Source organism: Mycetomoellerius zeteki, unplaced genomic scaffold (genome assembly GCF_001594055.1).
Source record: "Mycetomoellerius zeteki isolate Tzet28-1 unplaced genomic scaffold, Tzet1.0 scaffold865, whole genome shotgun sequence".
NCBI lineage: Eukaryota > Metazoa > Arthropoda > Insecta > Hymenoptera > Formicidae > Mycetomoellerius > Mycetomoellerius zeteki.
Window position 1 is genome coordinate 143531 of NW_017257898.1, and position 20680 is coordinate 164210.

The 20680-nt window shown below is 29.2% G+C and overlaps 2 protein-coding genes across 2 annotated transcripts; both read right to left on the bottom strand.

Annotated features, from left to right (window-relative positions):
• Nucleotides 1-2655: 2655 nt before the first annotated feature.
• LOC108730227 (uncharacterized) lies at nt 2656-5645 on the bottom strand. The gene is made up of 4 exons (XM_018459793.1): nt 5402-5645; nt 4395-4725; nt 3426-3986; nt 2656-3350 (listed from the first exon to the last, which is right to left on the bottom strand). The coding sequence occupies exons 1-4, from the start codon at nt 5534-5536 to the stop codon at nt 2656-2658; spliced, it is 1722 nt and encodes a 573-aa protein (XP_018315295.1). The 5' UTR covers nt 5537-5645.
• A 2303-nt stretch (nt 5646-7948) lies between these two features.
• Nucleotides 7949-13959, bottom strand: LOC108730231 (nose resistant to fluoxetine protein 6-like). Its single transcript, XM_018459798.1, is given in 14 exon segments — nt 7949-8084; nt 8087-8227; nt 8295-8437; nt 9030-9207; nt 9449-9578; nt 9642-9737; nt 9811-9890; nt 9975-10140; nt 10332-10536; nt 10626-10850; nt 11114-11214; nt 11394-11587; nt 12760-13004; nt 13574-13959. Coding segments are annotated over 14 exon segments (2163 nt in total). The 5' UTR covers nt 13803-13959; the 3' UTR covers nt 7949-8054.
• Between the last annotated feature and the right edge of the window lie 6721 nt (nt 13960-20680).

Here is a 20680-nt window from a genome sequence, read left to right on the forward strand (position 1 = left end):
CTTAGCGTATGCGAAGATGTATGGCATGTGTGTATGCATCATAATAGCAATCTTTCAATATTGCATAATTTAATTAGTAATAATAATATCGTTATTAATAAGATATATTTATAAGATCACATGGAGTGTATCATAATCTTGTTTATTACTATGGAAAGTTACTTTTAACATTTTCATAAATAATTTTTTATGATAAATAAAAAACTCAATTTGTATATCTGTGTATAATTCAAATATATACAGTATTTATTAATAAAAATATGGACGCGCGCGCGTGTATGTGTACATATACATTCAAGGTGGATCAAAAGTCGAATATTTCAAGAACAAATTATGAAAAACATGTTTCAGACAAAAGTTATAGGATTAAAAAATTTATTTACTGATCTTACCAGTTTGACCTTGGGTGATTAAGGTCAAGATCACGATTTTTTAAAATAGAAAACTCGTTTTTCGTTGCATATTGTAGTTTATCTTATGATCTTTTCAAAACACTATAACAAAACAATAATAAGATTGAAAGACCGCTAATGTTAAACATAATAATTTTAAATTAAGAAGCGCCATAACGGTCAGAACGTTATAAGATGTTGAACTATTGTAAATTCATTTAAATGAATTAATTCTGAGAAATGATAATTGCGTGCCGATATGGTTGTCGGATTTTCAACGCAATACTCGCACGGAATGCAAGAGATTCGGGTTCGACTCCCGGCCGAGGCATTATTTTTCGCAATAAGTTTTATTACAGTTTTTAAGTTGGGGAATTTGGGGGGATTATTAATATTTTCAGATTTGATTGCGTTGAAAGTCCGACAACCATATCGGCACGCAATTATCATTTCTCAGAATTAATTCATTTAAATGAATTTACAATAGTTCAACATCTTAACGTTCTGACCGTTATGGCGCTTCTTAATTTAAAATTACTATAACAAAATATTTTTTTTAAGTACTTTTGAATTATGAGACTTGAAAGCTACATTACCATCAGCATTAGCATTATCTAAGATATCCAACTGATAATTAAAAACTTAAATGTTGTTCAGGATTATAATCTTGACGTCATATGTCAAAGTCAAAGCCATTAGAGGTTGTTTTTTTCATTTTAATTTTTACACTTAGAATAAAAATAAGAGGAACAATCTCCAAAGACCCTGATCATGATATATGATGTCAAGATTATGACTCTGAACAACATTAAACAAATTTTCATTCAATATAGACGGAAAAAGCTATATTTAATCGTCGCCCGGAGTCGCCCAGCGTCGTCTGTCTTCACTCGGAGTCGCCCGGAGTGTATCAAATACTAATAATATTTAAGAGAAAAATAATTACAAGCAACTTTGAATCAATGTTATCAATAACATAATAATTTGTTAAAAAGAGCAGAACTTCATGTTGCAAAAGGAGGCGAGCAATTTGAACATTTGCTTACATAATTAAGTTAAAAATCAATGAAATTTGTTCACATAAGTTATACAGTCTTTCTTTATTAATGAATATTTATGATACATATTATGCATTTATGTATATAAAATCAAGAAAACATCAACAAAAGTGACACTCTTAAGAGTGCATTGAATTTGTCTTAAGGACTCTTACAATGTTATGAAAAAAAATTGTATAGAGCTATCACCTGAAAGTTCGCATGTTCAGATGTGGTACATAATGTAAAATGTCAAGCACAGCTAAACGCGCGAACTTAAGCGATATTCGCTAACATTAAATACTTATAATTTAAAAACTTATAGCCTCAATATTTTGATATTAAAGTATTAAGATTTTAGTCTCAAAATAATCTCGAGAATCTACATTTAAGCGTTGTACGGATACTCTGTATAACGCAATCTGTATAATGTAATATAGTTGCAGCAAGGAAATAGAAGCTCTATCTAAATTCATAACTATACTAAATTGATAATTATAATTTACTAGTATAATTCATTTGATACATTATACTACATTAGATATATTATAGATATATACAAATATCATGCATACATAATTGTTTTATAATTAATTAAATTCCAGTTTGTAATAGATTTCTTGTAAATTCAATCAGTACGTTTTGAAATATTAAATAATTGACTTATATGTTATTATTAGTCAATAATACTGAATTTAAAGGTCAGAGAATTAAGATAATACATTATGACTAGAGACTTCAGATCAATTAAAAATTTAAAATTAACACAATTCATAATAACATGTAATGCATACACAGAAAATGTTTTATATCGTAACTATTTATGCTTGATTTAAATTTTATAAGATAATGTTAAAGTTATTTAAAAAATTATTAAATTACTGATATTTTTTAATAAAATGTTTCTTGAATTTCCAAAAAATATATTTGTTTAAAACATAAAATTTTTTTATAGTAATGGCTTAATTCAAGGCACTATTCAAGAAACACAGAAATGAATAATTAATAAATAATAAAATATAACCAAATATATGAAAATAATTCATTGATGTAATATAAAAAAGATTAATAAAAAATTTAATTGATGTATTATAAAAAATTAAGGAAGCAATTCGTAAAATTTGTTTGTAAAAGACATTTTATCTGAAATGATTGACGATCAAATCATCATTAAGTAATGCGAATATAATCACATGTTGAATACAAGATACAATTTTACAATAAAACTAAACATTTCCATGTATCAAATTAGATATTATGGAATCCATTTTTATTACTTGTATTTTCGATATTAATGTTTTCATTGAATTCGTGTTGTATGAAGACCAGTAACTTATCAGTTCTGGAAATTCATTGTTATTGATGTACTTAACTTCAATGGAAGTAAACTGTTTTCGCGAATTTAAATTTGGTTGACAGTCAAGTTTATGACACAATTGTATTACATCACATTGACTAGCATTAATAGCTTGAATATCAGTATAATTCACAAAAACTATAAGAACTCTTTCTACAAGTGTTTGTTCTGTTATAGTTGTTTTCTCTGTATGTTCTGATGGTAAATCCATCCACTGCCAGAATTTAATGGCAAATCCAGAAGTGTAAAGTTTATTCAAAGTCACAAAAAACACTGGTTTCGATGCAAATGTATTCGAACTCACATGATCCCATAGAACTATTGGTTCATTTGGTAATCTTTGCAAAGTTAGATTTATATTGGTACGGCAAAATTGTCCTGGACATACTCCTTCGTTTTCTATAGTCAAATGATGATAAGGAGTAGGCCTCCAACTATATTCATTTTCATATGGTTTTATGATTTCGAATAATCGTGGCAATACTGCAGATTCTGCAAGTTTCTTATGTACTTGTGTTTTTAATTTGTGGAATAATTCTTTTAAAGACACAAATCTTGTAACATCTGCAACAAGTAAATACTTCTTAATAATAATATAAATAAAAACTGAAACAAAGAAATATTTAAATAATAACGTACATTTTGCATTGTCATCATAACAATGATAGGATATATTGCCATTAAGAACAAGATTATATATATCAATGGGAACACAATTATTAATTGAATAACGTTCCAATAATTGACCAGTCTTGCCAGATAAAAGAACAAGAGATGATATGTTTGCATTATCTACTGCTATACTTAATAAATCTTCAATATTATCGCCATCAATGTCTGGTATAATAACTGGTAATTTAGGGACTGTGCGAGCTGTAGCACTCCAATGAATTGTTCCAGCAATCGGTTCTATGCTAATGAGTAGGCCTCGTTCACCAGCAACAATGCAGTCTGGTTTTCCAGATTGATCAATATCAATACTAGTACAATCTATAATAGTAGGCAATCGTTTTAATGGAACCAGCCATAACGGTAATCCATTATTTCCTTGCATGGATATAACTCCTCCTCCTTCTGGAGGTATCTGTCGCTGACGAGTCACTCCATCGCTTGTACCATTTTTTTTATATTGTTCACCATGAAGAAGAAATATTAGATTGTATGGAGATCCGGGTATTACAGTAATAGGCCCATATATTTCTATATTTAACAAAGATTTTAAAAATTAATATATTAAAATTATGTGGATGAGTGAGTGAGTGAGTTAGTGTATGAGTCCGCATGTGTATCAATGAATGATCTTAACTTTTATCACCTTGATTGTTAAGAGTAAAATTAAGATTACTGGCTACGTTTACACCGTGTGCTTAGTCCGCGACCTATATGATAGGTGTCTTTATTTAATATACAGGATAAACAAGGACGTCTATTGTATAGGCCGCGGACTAAATGCACGGTGTAAACGTAGCTATTGATTGATTTCTTACTTGTTGTATACTTGTATTATTTCATAAAAAAGTTTTATATTTAATTAAATAACTATTAATATCTAACGGAAATAGAAATAAAAATATAACAGCAAAATGTAGCTGACAATAATAAACTCACCTACATCTTGCAATGTTTTGTCCCATGATATAGAAGAATGTGGTTCAATAATTGGTGAACAAATCATCGAACTATCACAAGGTAATACATATAAAAAAATAATTATCGTAATAATGCATAATAATATAGACATAAATAAACAGAAGCGCCTCATTGGCGACATATCTCTTCTTTTCCAAACATCATATGGCTCACTACCTTCAATTACCATTATTGGTATATCATCTCGATAATATTTGATTATGTTTTGTCTGTTTCTCGTATTGTTTTCTAAAGTTTGTGTTCCATCCAGTGGATGAAATGTGCCATTTTCATGATTTGAACGTAATTCCTAAACAAAAAAAGAATAAGGTATTAAATACAAATTTGAATATAATATTTGTAAATATTGACAGTATCATCTATTTAAACAATAATTAAAAAGGACTCAATCTTGAAAATATAATATAATCAAAACTAAATTAAAGGGCCAATGAGAGTTTAGTTGTTCAAACGCATAGGTTAGAAAATTTGTCACAGCTACGCAACACTGCGATAAGCGCTACAGTCAATTTTCATGTTTCATAGCAATTTTATCTGCTTTAAAAACACAAATTCTCTGCTTTAAAAATAAATTCTGTTGTAAAAACAAAAATTAAATAAGAAAATAGTTTATTTTAAAAACAGAGAACTTGTATAATTAAAGCAGAAAATATTAGTTCTAACCTCACTTACATGTTCTCGCTGACAAATTTTCTAACCTGAATAATCATCAACTTTAACGATTAATATTTCGATTCGTGGGGCAGACACTTTTTTCTGTCAGACTCTTTTGTTTTATGCAAAAACGCGTCGAATAAGCTCAATTCTATCGATTTTTTTAGCTGCAGAGACTATAAACTGGTATAACTATCCAAAATGTTTTATAAAAAATGTTCACACAAAAAGATATAATTGTAATAATATGCGCATTTCTATAATACGTGTTACATGTATTAATTAAAATCATACAGAATATATTCTTTTACCGCTGTCGTAGTGTTATCAACTTTGTAAGCATTATCATTAGGTTGAGTCAAATGTTCTTCCTCATCTTCGGTATCAGTATTGCTTAGACTCTGTGGAAGAGGAGTGTAACCTTTGCCACTATGATCGATCGACATGTTAAATAAATATCACGTTTTTATAGTATAATTATTTCTCGCGTTCTACAACTAAATCACAATTTGCTAAGTACGACGAAAAGCTCAATTCCATGGACTTCTATACTTCTTCTTCTTCCTCATTAATGGCTCCCGCGGGCAGGCGCACCACGATACGGCCAGTATCACATGTAGCGACGTTAAAGAAGGGGATAGTAATGGTTCCTGCACACTGGACGCGGCATTTTGCCGCGCGGTAAAGCCTGCCGCACACGATGCTTGTTTTCCTCCTCCTCCGATCCCGCGTTTCGCGTAGAAAGTTGTAAACTTCTGTGAACGATTTCAATTAATTTCATTAAAATCGGAGGTAAGATAACGATTCTCAATAAATACCGACTAAAATACGTGTACTACATTAAGTCGATGTGACATATTTCCTGACCTCAAAATTAAAAAGTTAAAAAACATCGTCTCTTAGAAGGGACTCACCACAAACCGATCGCTAGCTTCCTACGTGAAAAGCTGAAAAATTGAGCTCTCCACTTGAATCGGTCACTTACGAACGGAATCCTTCCCTATCATCCCACACTATCCAAGACCGTTCCAAAATAACTGCTACCTTAGTTAATTATATCCCCCTCCAAACCTCCAACCAACGAGGTTGACCAAGGTTGATTTTGGAACGCACCCCTGAATGGCGTATTCTAGTAAATAAAAAATAATGTATTCTAGTAAATTACTAGAATACGCAGGTTACGCTTAAGGGTGGAGTCCCATGAGGTGTATTTATCGCTTATCGCATAACCGCGTAACCAATCAGAAGCGATCTGCTGTTATAGTTTCGCGTTTTACTGATTATTGATTGGTTATGCGCTTACGCGATACGCGGCAAACATGCCTGATGGGACTTCACCCTAAGCCGGAATCAGACTACGCATTGAATATTGAGATTGAAGATTGAAAGATTGAAATTTGACCAATCAAAACAATAGGAGCTAAAATTCCTTTGTCCTCACTGGTCAAATTTTAATTTTCAATCTTCAATCTCGATCTTCAATGCGTAGTCTGATTCCGGCCTTACGCAGGTTACGCCGCATATGACGGCACCCTGACCCATTCTGAGGCAGATCGATGTAAATAAGGACGTATCAAATATTTAATCTGCACAATTTAATACGCGTACTAATCGATTTAACGATGTAAAAGGGGTCAACTGACTAGACTAGGCTGCGTTCCGTTTCATGCATGATGCGCATGATGCATCTTTTATCCTTGTTATTCGCCATTAAACAAGGATAAATGATGTATTATGCGTAATGGCCCGTCTACAATACACGTAGTAAGCTTGGTTTAAGAAGTAAGAGTAAGAAATTGACCAATCACAGTCGATTATTCTTTTCACAATTGACTGTGATTGGTGAATTTCTTACTCTTACTTTTTAAACCAAGCTTAACTTCGCATATTATAGACGACGCCTTAAACGAAACGCAGCCTTTGAGTGTATAATACGAATATCAGGCGTGCCACTGCACATAATGGCGACTGAATGTAGAAAGAACCAATAAGAAATTTGTCCCAAAATTAACACGTAATTCAAACACAGTACGAATGTTAGAATGGGTTAATTTAATTCTTGCAACAAATAATAAAATGAACAAGGGATTTACTGTTTGCTTGATGAACGCAGCTTCTTGCGATCTTTTGAATGTTGGCGTTTTGGTCCTCCATTTGGATCTCTCATTTGATTTTAAAATCACACACTTAGGGCCATTAACTGTCACCAAGCTCAGTTAACTTAACTGGCCAGTTAGTCCATCGGAATTGACCAATCGCATTTGTCATTTTGTTTAAAGCAAACAAAATGACAAATGGCCCTTATATATGACAGTGGCCCTTATACAGTCTTAACAACTTGGATGACCGAAAGAACTGATTGAGTTAGATTTATGAGCTGATTGTTGAGGCAACTGAGTCAAGAGTTGAAACAACTGGTTTGAAATAATGTGAATCGAATACTCAAACTGAATGATTTAATTAAATGATTGATTTTTATAAGAATAAATCTCGTGATGTCGCGATCTATATATAGGGGTTGTTTCGGGTGATTCTCTGGTAGAATGTGTTGAATTAGTAAGTTGAGTTAGTAAGTTTAGTATGAGGATTTGGGTATACATATATCAACATTATTTATAAACAATTTTTATACGTTGTAAGTATTTATTATTTTTTCTTCCTAGTACAAAATTTATAAGTATCCTAAAAACAAAACTTTGCACAAGGCACATGAAAATCTATACATTGAATATGTTCCTTCTATATATGTATATAATTATCGATTATTTATATTAGTTAAATTTTTTAATTTAAGTTTCTTAAATAAAAAAAAGCTTTATCGAAACTGAGAATATAAATTTCTATGAATATGTGTTGTTTATAAAAATAAATTTTATTATTATATATAGGACGTAATCTCCAGATGAGCGATTATAATCACTAGATATCATTTTATATCATTTGCAATGTGTTACAATAGATCCATTACAATTTTGTATGCAAAATTACAATTTCTCATTATTACGCCATTTACTTTTTCTTCTACTACGAGTTTGTATGATTTTTCGCATTAGCAAGATATACGGTGCTTCAACTATTAAGGATAGTACATAAGAACAGATATAAATCATTACAAAATTTGCTATAGACAAAGTTATCTGAAAATAAAAAGTTATGACAATAACAAATTATGCTTTTCAGACTTTTAAATATTCGTTTGCTTACCACGGATAGGAATTCAAAATGAATAGATTTTTCACTCTGCAGACGAAACCAGCGTATGATAATAGGATTTAAAAGATAAGCGCCATATGATAGTCTGCTAAAAGGAGCCCAACCTTTGAATGATAAGAATTGATAAATGATGCCTGTAATAGTCAAATATTAGATGATTGATTTAACATACTTTTATAAATTACAAAATTATAATATTATTAAAAAATGGGATTGTATGGTATTTTATATCTTATATGTATTATGCCACTATTTGTCATGACTAGAATTGAAAAATAGCTAGTTAAAACTGTTAAAAGTATAGAAGTTAAATAATAAATTTAAATGAGCTAATATAATTTGTAACTTAACTTAGTTATTTTCAAATGAGTTTATTGTTAACTATAATTATTAGTTATTTTAAATATATTAACTTTTTAACTTATTAACTTTTTTTAAGTTAAGATTTATATTCGCCTCCTTTTTCTTCTATAAAATTGTAAATATTCAATTTAATCAGATTATGAGATCGTCAGTCCGAAATCTTAAAGTAAACATTTATTCGCAAGCCTGTTATTTCTTTGGTATTGTAACTAAAATTGGCATTCCATAATGTGTTTGAAAATAAGAACTTATTTAAGCGTAAATTAAAAATAAAATTAAATTGAATATGATGATGGCCATGAATTTATTTGTGCAGATGTAATATAAAGATTAATTATAATATTATTAAACAATATTACTAACCACCATGCCGAGTAAGACACGCTATTACAATCCACGCCATACCTACAGCCCAAAGGACTCTATACAATGACATGTAAATAGCGCTAGCTAGAATGGATGTTTTCGTTCGGTCGTAAAGGCTAAATAACGTGATAAAGTTGCAAGCACTACCAAAGCACCAACATAAAATTACAGTTCTCTAAAATTTGCGTTAAATTAAATTAGAATGTGTGACGAAATAAATTAAATTATAATATAATATAATTAATTTAGAACTAGACTACGTAAATATAGTATTTTCTTTACGCATAACATTATAATTTATATAAATAATCAATTAGTATATTGATTGTTGTTATTTTGAAAGTAATTTAACTTTTTAATATATTGAATTTATATATATATATAAATGAGATATAAAACTATAAATTAAACTTTACCTTTTTCAAAATCAATTTTCCATTTAGTTGTGTTAAAATATAACCTGTAATTATTCCAACAATATATGGACTCATTCTTATCCATGGTGGGAAATATAATTCACCTAACAACCTATACTGTTCATCCAACCTATAATAACAAGAAGAATGTTCTTTTAATTAATCCTTTATAAACAATTTCAATAAAACTTACGTCGGAACAAATTCATAAACGTATGAAGAATAACCAGCGAGAACAATCGAGCTTATTAAAAGTGCACCCAACATAAACGCAACCGTATAAAAGTATCTGAAATTTATAATTAATATTTAATTCAAAGATATATATATATATATTGTTATATGACTATAAAATAACTTACGCTGTCGACAAAATTAATAGTGCTATTCCGATCACGAAGAATTGCATATCAGCAGATATATACCAAGTCCAACTCATGCACTTTAAAAGAAAAAAGAATTTAAAGATTTTATACGTGTTTTCGAGCTTAATTTTGTTTTTGAGCTAAACCAAATGTATTTATACCATTGTTTTAAAACTGAACAGATTATTTATGTAGAGAAGATTCCTCCACCAATACTTTGAACAGGTTTCGTGCGGTCTTTCGCTTATGAAAAATAGCGAGGTCTTGTCAAACCAAGTCGAGTATAATTGTGCTATTGCTAATACCGCTATGTAAGTCGGAGTCAGTCTAAAAATGATATTTTAAATATGCATAAAAAAACATTGTTAACTTCTTGTTAAATACGACTTTAATTATATATATTATTATTGATTTTTAGAAATTGTCTTTGCCACATTTTTCATTCTATTTATTATCGTAATACTACTTTATCATATTTATTAGGATCTTTTTTGTTATCAATATAATAAAAAACGTACCGAATATATCTTTTTATTACAAGAACGAAGAATTCATTTATCTTTGCTCTGTAAGTAAATAGTTGATTTCGATCTTTATCCATTTTATCTTTTATATAAAAATAGGTCACCAAAAGTCCGCTTAAAAAAAAGAAAGTTTCGACTGGTATAGGTGAATTGATAAAAATTGCATTAGTCATGAATTTCCAACTCCATACTTTATTATCTGCGTATCGAAAACAATCTTCGTTATATATAGTGAACAAGAATCGAACAACATATTAATTTTCTACATATTACTTTCAAATTACTTACCAATATGGTCTACCATGTAAATTGTTGTATGACCCAATATTAACCAACACATACTTAGAAATTTTAAACCATGAATAACAGGTAGTGTATCGGCATGTAATTTCGTATTAAATATTACTTTTGTATTTGTAACAACAGAAAAGCATAATAATATTTTTCCAATTCTACTTTTCTTTAAAGACGAAGCCGTTTCGATTTCTATTTCCTGAATTAAAGTTTTCCCATCTAAATCACAATTCAATATTTTTAATTAATATTTTTAATAGAGAATTAATATACATAGAAATTACGATGTTTTAGTAAATTATCAAAAATCTTGACTGAGAATTTTCGTGCGAATAATAATAAATGAATGAATGACTAAACTTAGTAACAAAAAAAGATCGGAGACGCTTCTTCTTTGACTACCTGCACACTGTAATTACCATAAACTACTCTAAAAAACGAGATTATAATAAAAAAAAGATTTGAAATATTATGATACTTACTATTATTAATCTTACTCTTCTTATTTGAATATTTCCGATTTATGAATATATCATATATTGTTCCAATTGTTACCATAAAAATAGAAAGCAGTAAAATAACGCTGTAAATATAAAATTAATAAATATGAACACGCAAGGTATCTCTCTAATGTTTCTGCAGATTTAATTACTTTTGAATAAAAACTTATTTTTTATAATGTATGATGCGTGTACATGCGTGGTATATGGGAAAAATACGTATTATTTTATTTATATTATTAATTGTGTATTTTAAAATTACCAAATGAAAGGTATAGCACCACTAGTGAGCCATTCATAATTATCCTTTAGATTTTTAACCTGAATCAATTTAAAGTCCGCAGAATAAAGATCACTAATTAGAAGAATTCTATCACGGAATATTTTTTCTAGAATAAAACTTATGTCATTTTCAGAACATGATGACGGTAAACAGAGGCCAAGTGTCATTACATCCTGAAATAAAAAAAAATACCTTACAAATTAAAACTAATAAACGTTTTTACGAAACATTGGCTGTGTTCAACAAAGAAAACTAATCAGTTACCGCTTAGTGATTCTTTAATATAATTGATTCCTATACTTACAATTAGATCCAGCGAAGAACTAAAGGCAAGAACCAATCATATTAAAGAATCGCTAAGCGCTAATTGTTTAGTTTTCTCTGCTGAACGCAGCAGTATTGAATAATGTTATGAAAATGTAATAAATAATAATAACATATCGTTTCTTATAACAAAAAAATATCAGGACTTATACATATATCATTCTTTATGAAAAATTTCTTTCCGTTTAACACGGAATTCATAATATCATGATAAACGAATATATATGCGAATCAATCAGACACTACTCCATTCTTATTCTATTGTTTTCTATCAAGCCTTCAATATAATTCTATCGTTCTCTATGCGAAATTAGGCCAGTCACTTTAGACTTTATCATTTTTCACTTTTTGTACTATATATACGAAACTATAATGTAAAAATTAGTAAAAGTCGTATAATACTTTTTTTTCTCTATTTTCGTACAAATAATTTGAGATGAGGCGAAGGTCTGTGCGGCAAATAGTTTCGGAGATACAGCAGTTTAAATTTTAGTAACAAAAGTGAGAAATCTCTTGAAAATGTCAGTTTTTTATATTTTGTCTCCGCAAACATTTCCGATGTCTCGAACGAGGAAAGTGTATAAGACATTATTTAAAGTAGACTTTATGAAAAAAAAAATACGACTATGGAGAGCTGTCAGCGATTAATATAACCGGAGATATGAAATCATGAAATTTTGAGTCTAAAATTGTTTTCTTTAGATATGTTTTTTTAACTTATAAATCGCTGTTTGTTTAGAAAGAGATATTTTCTTGTACAAAATAATAAGTCTTTATTGAAAAAAAATCACGTTACAAAGTTACATAACGAAATCATGTAATTAAAAGACATGTAAATTACGCATTGTTCCATTTTTAAATTAATTGCGTGCGTTAACTGCATTTTAGAGTCTTATCAATTCGGTTTCTATATATCTAAATATATTCTTCATTTTATATTCTTAACATAAATAATTTTATATTAAACTTCGTATATAATTTCAGTTATCTATTAAATTATTACGTTAAAATATAAACTTACTTCGTTAGCTAGATTAACATGGTACTGAAGAGTACTATTATGTTTAAAATGGGCAATGAAGTAATTCACTTTAAAAGGTGGAATCTCCTTTTGTGGATCACGATACAGCGTGTTATTTAATAAATGCCGCTTTGAAATCTGTAGAGAAGCAGTATTCATCGTATCGAAACACTGACTACGACTGCCCAGCCAATAATTATTTCCATATAGAAAACCAGATTGAAATTCACCGCTAGAATCCAACACTTAAAAATACAGATAGACAATCATTTACAAAGATTAGAAAAAAATCTTAAATAGTATTTCGTATTAATTATTAGTTAATCATCCAATGTTTCTGATAGACTGATTTTAAAAAACAATTTTTTAGATCTGTTACTATTCTGTTATTTCTTGTAAAAGATATTTCTTGTTGTTATTCATAATACATGATTATTTAGTTAACAAAACTAAAGACAAGTTTTCGATATATTTTACATGCGATTCTATCGATTATAAGTGTTGTTTTATTAAAATATATTTTCATTTTAATATATTTTCAAAATATTGTTATTGTACATTTTTTCGCTTCTAACATCACGATCTGATGCAGTAGTAAGTGAACAATAGCCGCAAATATAATATCAGTTTAAAGAATAATATTGATTCAATTTCAGTTTCTATTAATTTATAATATCAGATTGAAACGATTGGACAATTAGAAATTAAAAAATTCAAAACGTATGACTGATTATTTTTCAATTAACTTTTTGGATTTTAAAATTTAAGTACTTTGTTTTAAATATTTATGATTATAATTAAGAATTTTTCATACCTCTTAAACTCCAGAGTATTCGTTGATCGACAGCATCTCGGAAATTTAGTAATTCCTTTTCACATAACGTCAAATTCAGAAGGCCCGAAGATGCTGCAGCAATAGCATAAGCTGGCAAATAATAATTGCTATTGTTGTTGTCATTAGTCGATTCATAAATTTGTGCAGAGACACAGAGTAAAATGGTGAAGTTTACGCAAGCACACAAAATAAACGTAAGTTGCGACATAATGCAATTTTAGTACATAATAATCACTTTTATTTCCTTATTGCAAATGATGAACTTCGTACTATATAAGTAATATAAAATCAATTTTGAGATACAGAAGAACAAAGTTGTTTTACTTATACATAACAATTTTGTAAATTTACATTCCCTGATATAAGAAAAGAGTCCCGCTAAAAACTAAGTATTAACGGAATAATAAAAGAACGAGACAGAATCGAGATTTGTTCGAACTGATCGTTAATGCTAATAAATGAATTCACTTGTATGAACAATTGTGCAAATCGTTAACACTTAATAGATGAATTCTACTTGTGCGAAAACAGTTGTGCAAAATTCGAAGTTTTATAAAAGAACGTTCATCTCTGATTTTGCACGAGAATTCCGCACGAATGATCAGTAAGTTTTGATTGGTTTTGATGAAGGATTGAGATATATACGTCGCGTTTGGAGAGTGCGCCAGCAACGCTACTACGTAAGCCGTAAGCGATTGTAGTTGTAAGAGAATTGACCAATCAGTTAAATATTCTTCTTATATTCGATTTGATAGTCAATTCCAATCCATAAAGGTATCTTTTCATGCTGACGGTCGACGCTCATTTTCAGCGTCAAAATAGATCATGTGATCAAAATTGACGCTTGATATTCGTCAATGTCTATTAGGCCGGAATCAGACTAGGCATTAAAGATTGAGATTGAAGATTAAAAGATTGAAATTTGACCAATCAAAACAATAGGAGCTAAAATTCCTTTGCCCTCATTGGTCAAATTTCAATCTTCAATCTTCGATCTCGCAATCTTCAATGCGTAGTCTGATTCCGGCCTCACGTGACTTATTTTAACGCCGAAAATAAGCGTCGAGCGTCAGCATGAAAAAGTACCTTAATAATGGAAAAAGTAGATCTTAAATCGATATTACAATGACGATAGTTAACTGCTCATAATAATGTCAAAGTAAAATCATTTTGACTTTTTCTTGACTTTGTGGATTTTTTAGGAAAGAAAAACTATTGGATGTCGATTGAGTGTGCAGACTATTAATAATTGCTGTTTTTAATGAAAATCATATTTTGCCAGGGCTGGATAATATTTAAAATAGTTCCATTTTAAATATGTATTTAAAATGGAAATAGCATTTTACACTTTCCATTTTAAATGGTTTTTAGAAAACCATTTTCATTTTACATTTGAAATGGAATCTTGTCTATCATTTAACCATTCATAAAATAGATAAATGGTTTTTCTATGTTTTCACAAATTTTCCCTAGAATCATTGACATATAAAAAGAACTAAGTCCCATGATTAACCGAAGATTTTTATGGATATTCAAATAAACTACAAATTAAACTGTAAAGAGAAAATTAATTCCAAATAGTCCATAAATATTGATTAAATATCTCTTAATAAAAAATGAATGTTCCTGCATTATGTAAAATACTATATACATTTCTAAAAATGTATATTACTCTTAACATCTAATTTTGATCGTAACCGGTGCTTTTCATATTAATTTGATTTATTCAAGTAAACGGTCCCGTTTCCAAATTATAATATTAAAAAATTTTAAATATTCCCGTGAGAAATACTTTATTTATAATATTGTAGTCAGGGCTTCGAATTACATTGAAAATGGATTTCAAACGTAAAATACTTTTATACAATTTAATTTGAAAAACTAAAAAATCCTCCGCCCACAAACAACGCCATTTTACGTCTTACATACGAATATTTACGAAAAACTAGGGATTTTTGAGACAAACAAATCTCACTTTATGTCTCACTACGAATATCTACGAAAAATTAAGAATTTCTAAGATCTTATCTCAATCTATATAGTTGTTCTGTACTTTTTCGTAAAAATTTTTTTCCGCTGTGGCAAGAAAAACCATTTTTGCATTCGAAAACCATTTAAAGAATACCTATTTATATCCATTTTACATTTAAAATGGATTCGAAAAACCTATTTTGCATTTTGCATTTTAAATATTATACATTTTTTAAAAGTATTTTACAATTAGTATTTTAAATGGAATTCGAAAGGTATTTTACCCAGCCCTGCATTTTGCATATATAAAAATTAGTAAAAACTGTAAATTTTTAGATCCATTTACGAAAGAAATATATTTTAATTATATGTGAGTCATCTTTTTGACAATATCGATTGACCGGAAATTACTCATCCATTAACAATTAGGGATTTGTGGATCATTAAAACAGCAGTTTCCATACAATTGCAGATGTCAAGCAATACAAAAATATAAATATTGTTAAAACTTTTTTTAAAATGATTGTAACAATATTAAAAAAAATTTTTTTTTAACATTTCCAATATTTTGTGCTATATGAGTAGATCCATTTCTATACCTCGCTTTTATCGATAAATGCGCGTATTTGTTTCTAAGATTAATATAGTACATGTATAACATAACTCTGTGTGAATAGAATTACGCAACTATATGTTAATATATATACCCAGACAGCACACAATATTTACAAAATATTTACAAAATATTTATAAATATTTATATGATTTATTTTCAATATTTTGTGAACATTTTTGTGGTCTTAGATTGCACAGATCATAAACATTTATTATAAATATGATGAAATATTTATTATGAATGTTATAGTAAATATTATGAAAATACTTAATTAGATGATAATCCAAGTAAAAAATACTTATTAGAAATATTTATTTATATTTATTATAAATATTGCATAAAATATTTAATCTATATTTTAATAATATTTTGAATAAAGCTTTACGTAAAATATGTATGAAATATCTATATAACATTTAAAAAAATGAATATTAATAAATATTTATCATAAATATTCTGTGCTGTCTGAGTAACGTAAACTCTAATATTAAATGTAATTTATTAATAAAAGTGAAAAAAGTACGGAATAATTTATATGCCGCGTATACAATTATAATAAACTTGAAAAATGACCATCTTTTTTGTAAATGTTAATATGTCGTACATATTGATGAGGTAAGAAAAAGATCCAAAAAATCTCAATTAATTTCGCAATTGATATTTACATATTGTTGACCTTTCTTCTACCTAATATGAATAATTTGCTAAATTTATTATTGTTTTTATCACATCGATTTTTTACACACTGCACACTACATCAAGACAATGTGATCCCTGCTTGCGTTATATTATGTAAAAGAGATGTTATTTTGATTCCAAATTCACAGAAAATATGAACACTCATGTAAGCGTGTTTAGCAGAATAAAGAAGTTTTACGCTTTATGGGTGTATTATTTGCGCGACGTCTTCTGCGTCTGACTCCTATTGCCTTTATTCTTTTCAATTTCTTTTGATGAAACTCAGTTGAGCTCACAAGTGCCTCTTTTATTAACTTTAAATTTATATTCATACAAGCATTATTTTAAGATATTTTTTTCAGGTCATCTTTTTGACAAAGCGGAAAGATTTCTAAAAATGAAGAAATATCTATATATATATTTTTTTTTTCATTTTGCCGAAAAGGCAATTTAAAAAAGATTATTTGGTCATGTTTTAGAAATCTTTCCACTTTCGATAAAACTAATAAATATATATATATATTAGTTTTATCGAAAAAAAAACTTAAAAAAAAGATTTTGTTCCACATTCTTTTATGAATGTTTTCTTGGTAAAGCAAAAAGTCAATTAAACGATTTGTAATTGTTTATGCATACGTCTCCTTAAAAAATGACATTCTTTCACTATAGTTATTGATTTATATTTTATTGTGACAAATATTGCTGAAGCCTCGATGGTCAAAGGTGAGAACGTCCGCATGGAATATATATGGGAAATCCAGGTTCACGAATCCACTGAGGCAATATTTTTCGTAATATATTATTCGATAGAATATATCAATATATTATAATAAATTATTCGCAAGTTTAAGATTCTCATTAACATCAGATTATTAATATTTGACAAAATTTTACGTTATGATACTTCTTTCTGATCTTGACATACAGTGATGGTCATATAAATAGAGCAACCTACATAAAAATTAATAAAATGATTACTTTATCCGTCTGTCTTCACTTCCAGGGAAAAAATGTTTCATATATAATTATATAAAATTATATATAATTATATAAAAATATTAATATATTTTAATATGAAATCGAAATTAGTTGTGGATAAGCTCATTACAGATGAATCTTCTGTCATTAAGTTGATGCCTTTTGGAGCTAAATATCCACAGGATATCGATGTGAAATAAGATTTATTCATTCCAATGTCTTGTACATATGTTTCGATCTAGTTTCGGATCCTTTTCAATGTTAATGTATGAACTCATTGAGTTTCCCGACGCACTAATTACATTAAATATTAAAAATAGAATGTAGATAAATAATATAATAGATTAAAATGAACAGAAGAAAAACTTACATGATATTCGTTAAGCTAATAGAATGTACGTGTTATCTATACTAGCGTTAAGATCAAAACAAATAAAGTCAAGTACAAATCACCAGCCAAGTCGCAAATAATAGAAATATTGAAGAAAGGAAATCTCAGTTATTTTCAAATAAGAAGTCATATGCTTTAGTTAATGACTCCGTGTCTGATTGGATATTTAAACCATTTTTTTGTTTGCGTATGAAAATCATTTCCGATATGAGTCTTTTATTTAATATTTGTTCTTGATCTAGAATCTTAATATTGTCCCAGTCAAAATCGTGTGTATGTTCTAATCGATGTTCTGTGATGACCGATCTTTGGTCTATATTTCGATTGATATGGTTTCTATGTTCATTAATTCTGGTTTTGAGGGTCCTTCCCGTTTGACCTACGTATGATGCATCACAGTCCCTGCATTCAACCTTATAAACTACATCAGTGTTCATCATCTGTGGAAGTTTGTCTTTCTGTACTCTAATATAATTGCTTAATGTATTGACACCTTTGTATGCTATTTTAATAATGTTTGTCTTCTTTAAAAAGTTTTTGATTCTCTCTGAGGCACCAGCAATAAAAGGCACTGTGTGAAGAAAATTTGTTTCCTTTCTACTTCTTTATTAACCGTTTGATTGTTCTGAAGATTGTTCCATTCACAGAATTTCTTATGTAATGTTTTATTTATGGTGGAGAAAATCAAGTTCAGAGAGTAAACATTGCTCAGTAATATTCTGATAATTTTATCTAAGTTTTTTTATGGAAAGAAGGATGTGACAACAGTAGAACTCTATCTGTTAAACTCACTATCACTCCAATTTTCTGGCATAGAGGATGTTGGGAAAAATAATTAAGATAGCGTCCAGAAGATGTGGGTTTCTAATACCAGTCATGGAATATGGAGTTATTCTTTTTGATCAAAATTAAGTCCAAAAATTAAGCTTGTCATATCCCTTTTCCAATGTAAATTTAAGACGTGGATGATAGCTGTTAAAAGTAAGACAGAGATTGTTAATGTGTGTTTTGTTAATTGCTAATGCAATGTCGTCTACGTAATGTATATAAAATGAATAGTGCGTCGGGAAACTCAATGAGTTCATACATTAACTTTGAAAAGGATCCGAAAGTGGATCGAAACGTATGTACAAGACATTGGAACGAATAAATTTTATTTCACATCGATATCCTGTGTTTGGCTCCAAAAGGCATCAACTTAATGGCAGAAGATTCATCTGTAATGAGCCTATCCACAACTAATTTCGATTTTATTTTTAAATAATTTTCTAAAAATGAGGTGCTAACTTCTCAGCGAAATTCCAGATCGAATAGTTCTGAGCGGCTCTATAGCATCATTTCGTGAATAACTAGAGTTCCTGATGCAAAAAAAGTTAAAAATTTTTGAAAAATCAATTTTTAGATACAATAGTTCTGATTAGAGTTCCTACTTCCTTTTAATAAGACGAAGAGTTCTCTGTATTATTTAATGCCTGATTCCGTTAATAACAACTTTTAAATAATTTTTAAAAAATGGGGTGCTAACTTCTCAGCGAAATTCGAGATCGAAAAGTTCTGAGCAGTTAATAGCTTTAATTTGTGAATATCTAGAGATCCTGAATATTTTCAACTATACATCAAATATCTCATATCTCGCAAACCGTTGATCCAATCGCTTTGTCACCTGACAGCTTTCGATAGAATTCATCGAGAACTGCTCAAAACGATAATCAGAACTACTGGCACTCTCAAAAAATTTTTCGACGTCCGACTTGAAAAATTTTCAACGAAATAGATCAAATGTCGCGTATGTTGAAAATCGTTGGTGCAATCGCTTCGTCATCTGATACTTTTCGACAGAACTCGTTGAGAACTGCCCAAAACGATCATCAGAACTACTGCCACTCTCAAAGAATTTTTCAGCGTCCGACTTGGAAAATTTTCAACGAAAGAGCTCAAATGTCGCGCAACTTGAAAACCGTTGGTCCAATCGCTTTGTCACCTCATATTTTTCGATAGAACTCGTTGAGAACTGCCCAAAACTATAATCAGAACTACTGCCACTCTCAAAAAACTTTTCGACGTCGGTCTTGGAAAATTTTCAACGATAGACATCTAATGTCGCGTGTCTTGAGAACCGTTGGTCAAATCGCTTTGTCACTTGATACATTTTGATAGTACTCATCGAGAACTACCCAAAACGAAAATCAGAACTACTGGAAATCTTAACAAATATTTCGATCACTTTTTGAATTTCAGGTATCTAGAAAATCATTGGTCTAATCACTTTGTCACCTGACACTTTTCGACAGAACTCGTGTAGAGCTGTCCAAAACGATAATCGGAAATACTGGCACTCTCAAAAAATTTTTCGGCGACGGTTTTGGAAAATATTCAACGATAGAATTCAAATGTCGCATAGGGGAAAGTGGGTGAATTGTGTACACCTAAGAGAAATTTATTGTCCTGGAAT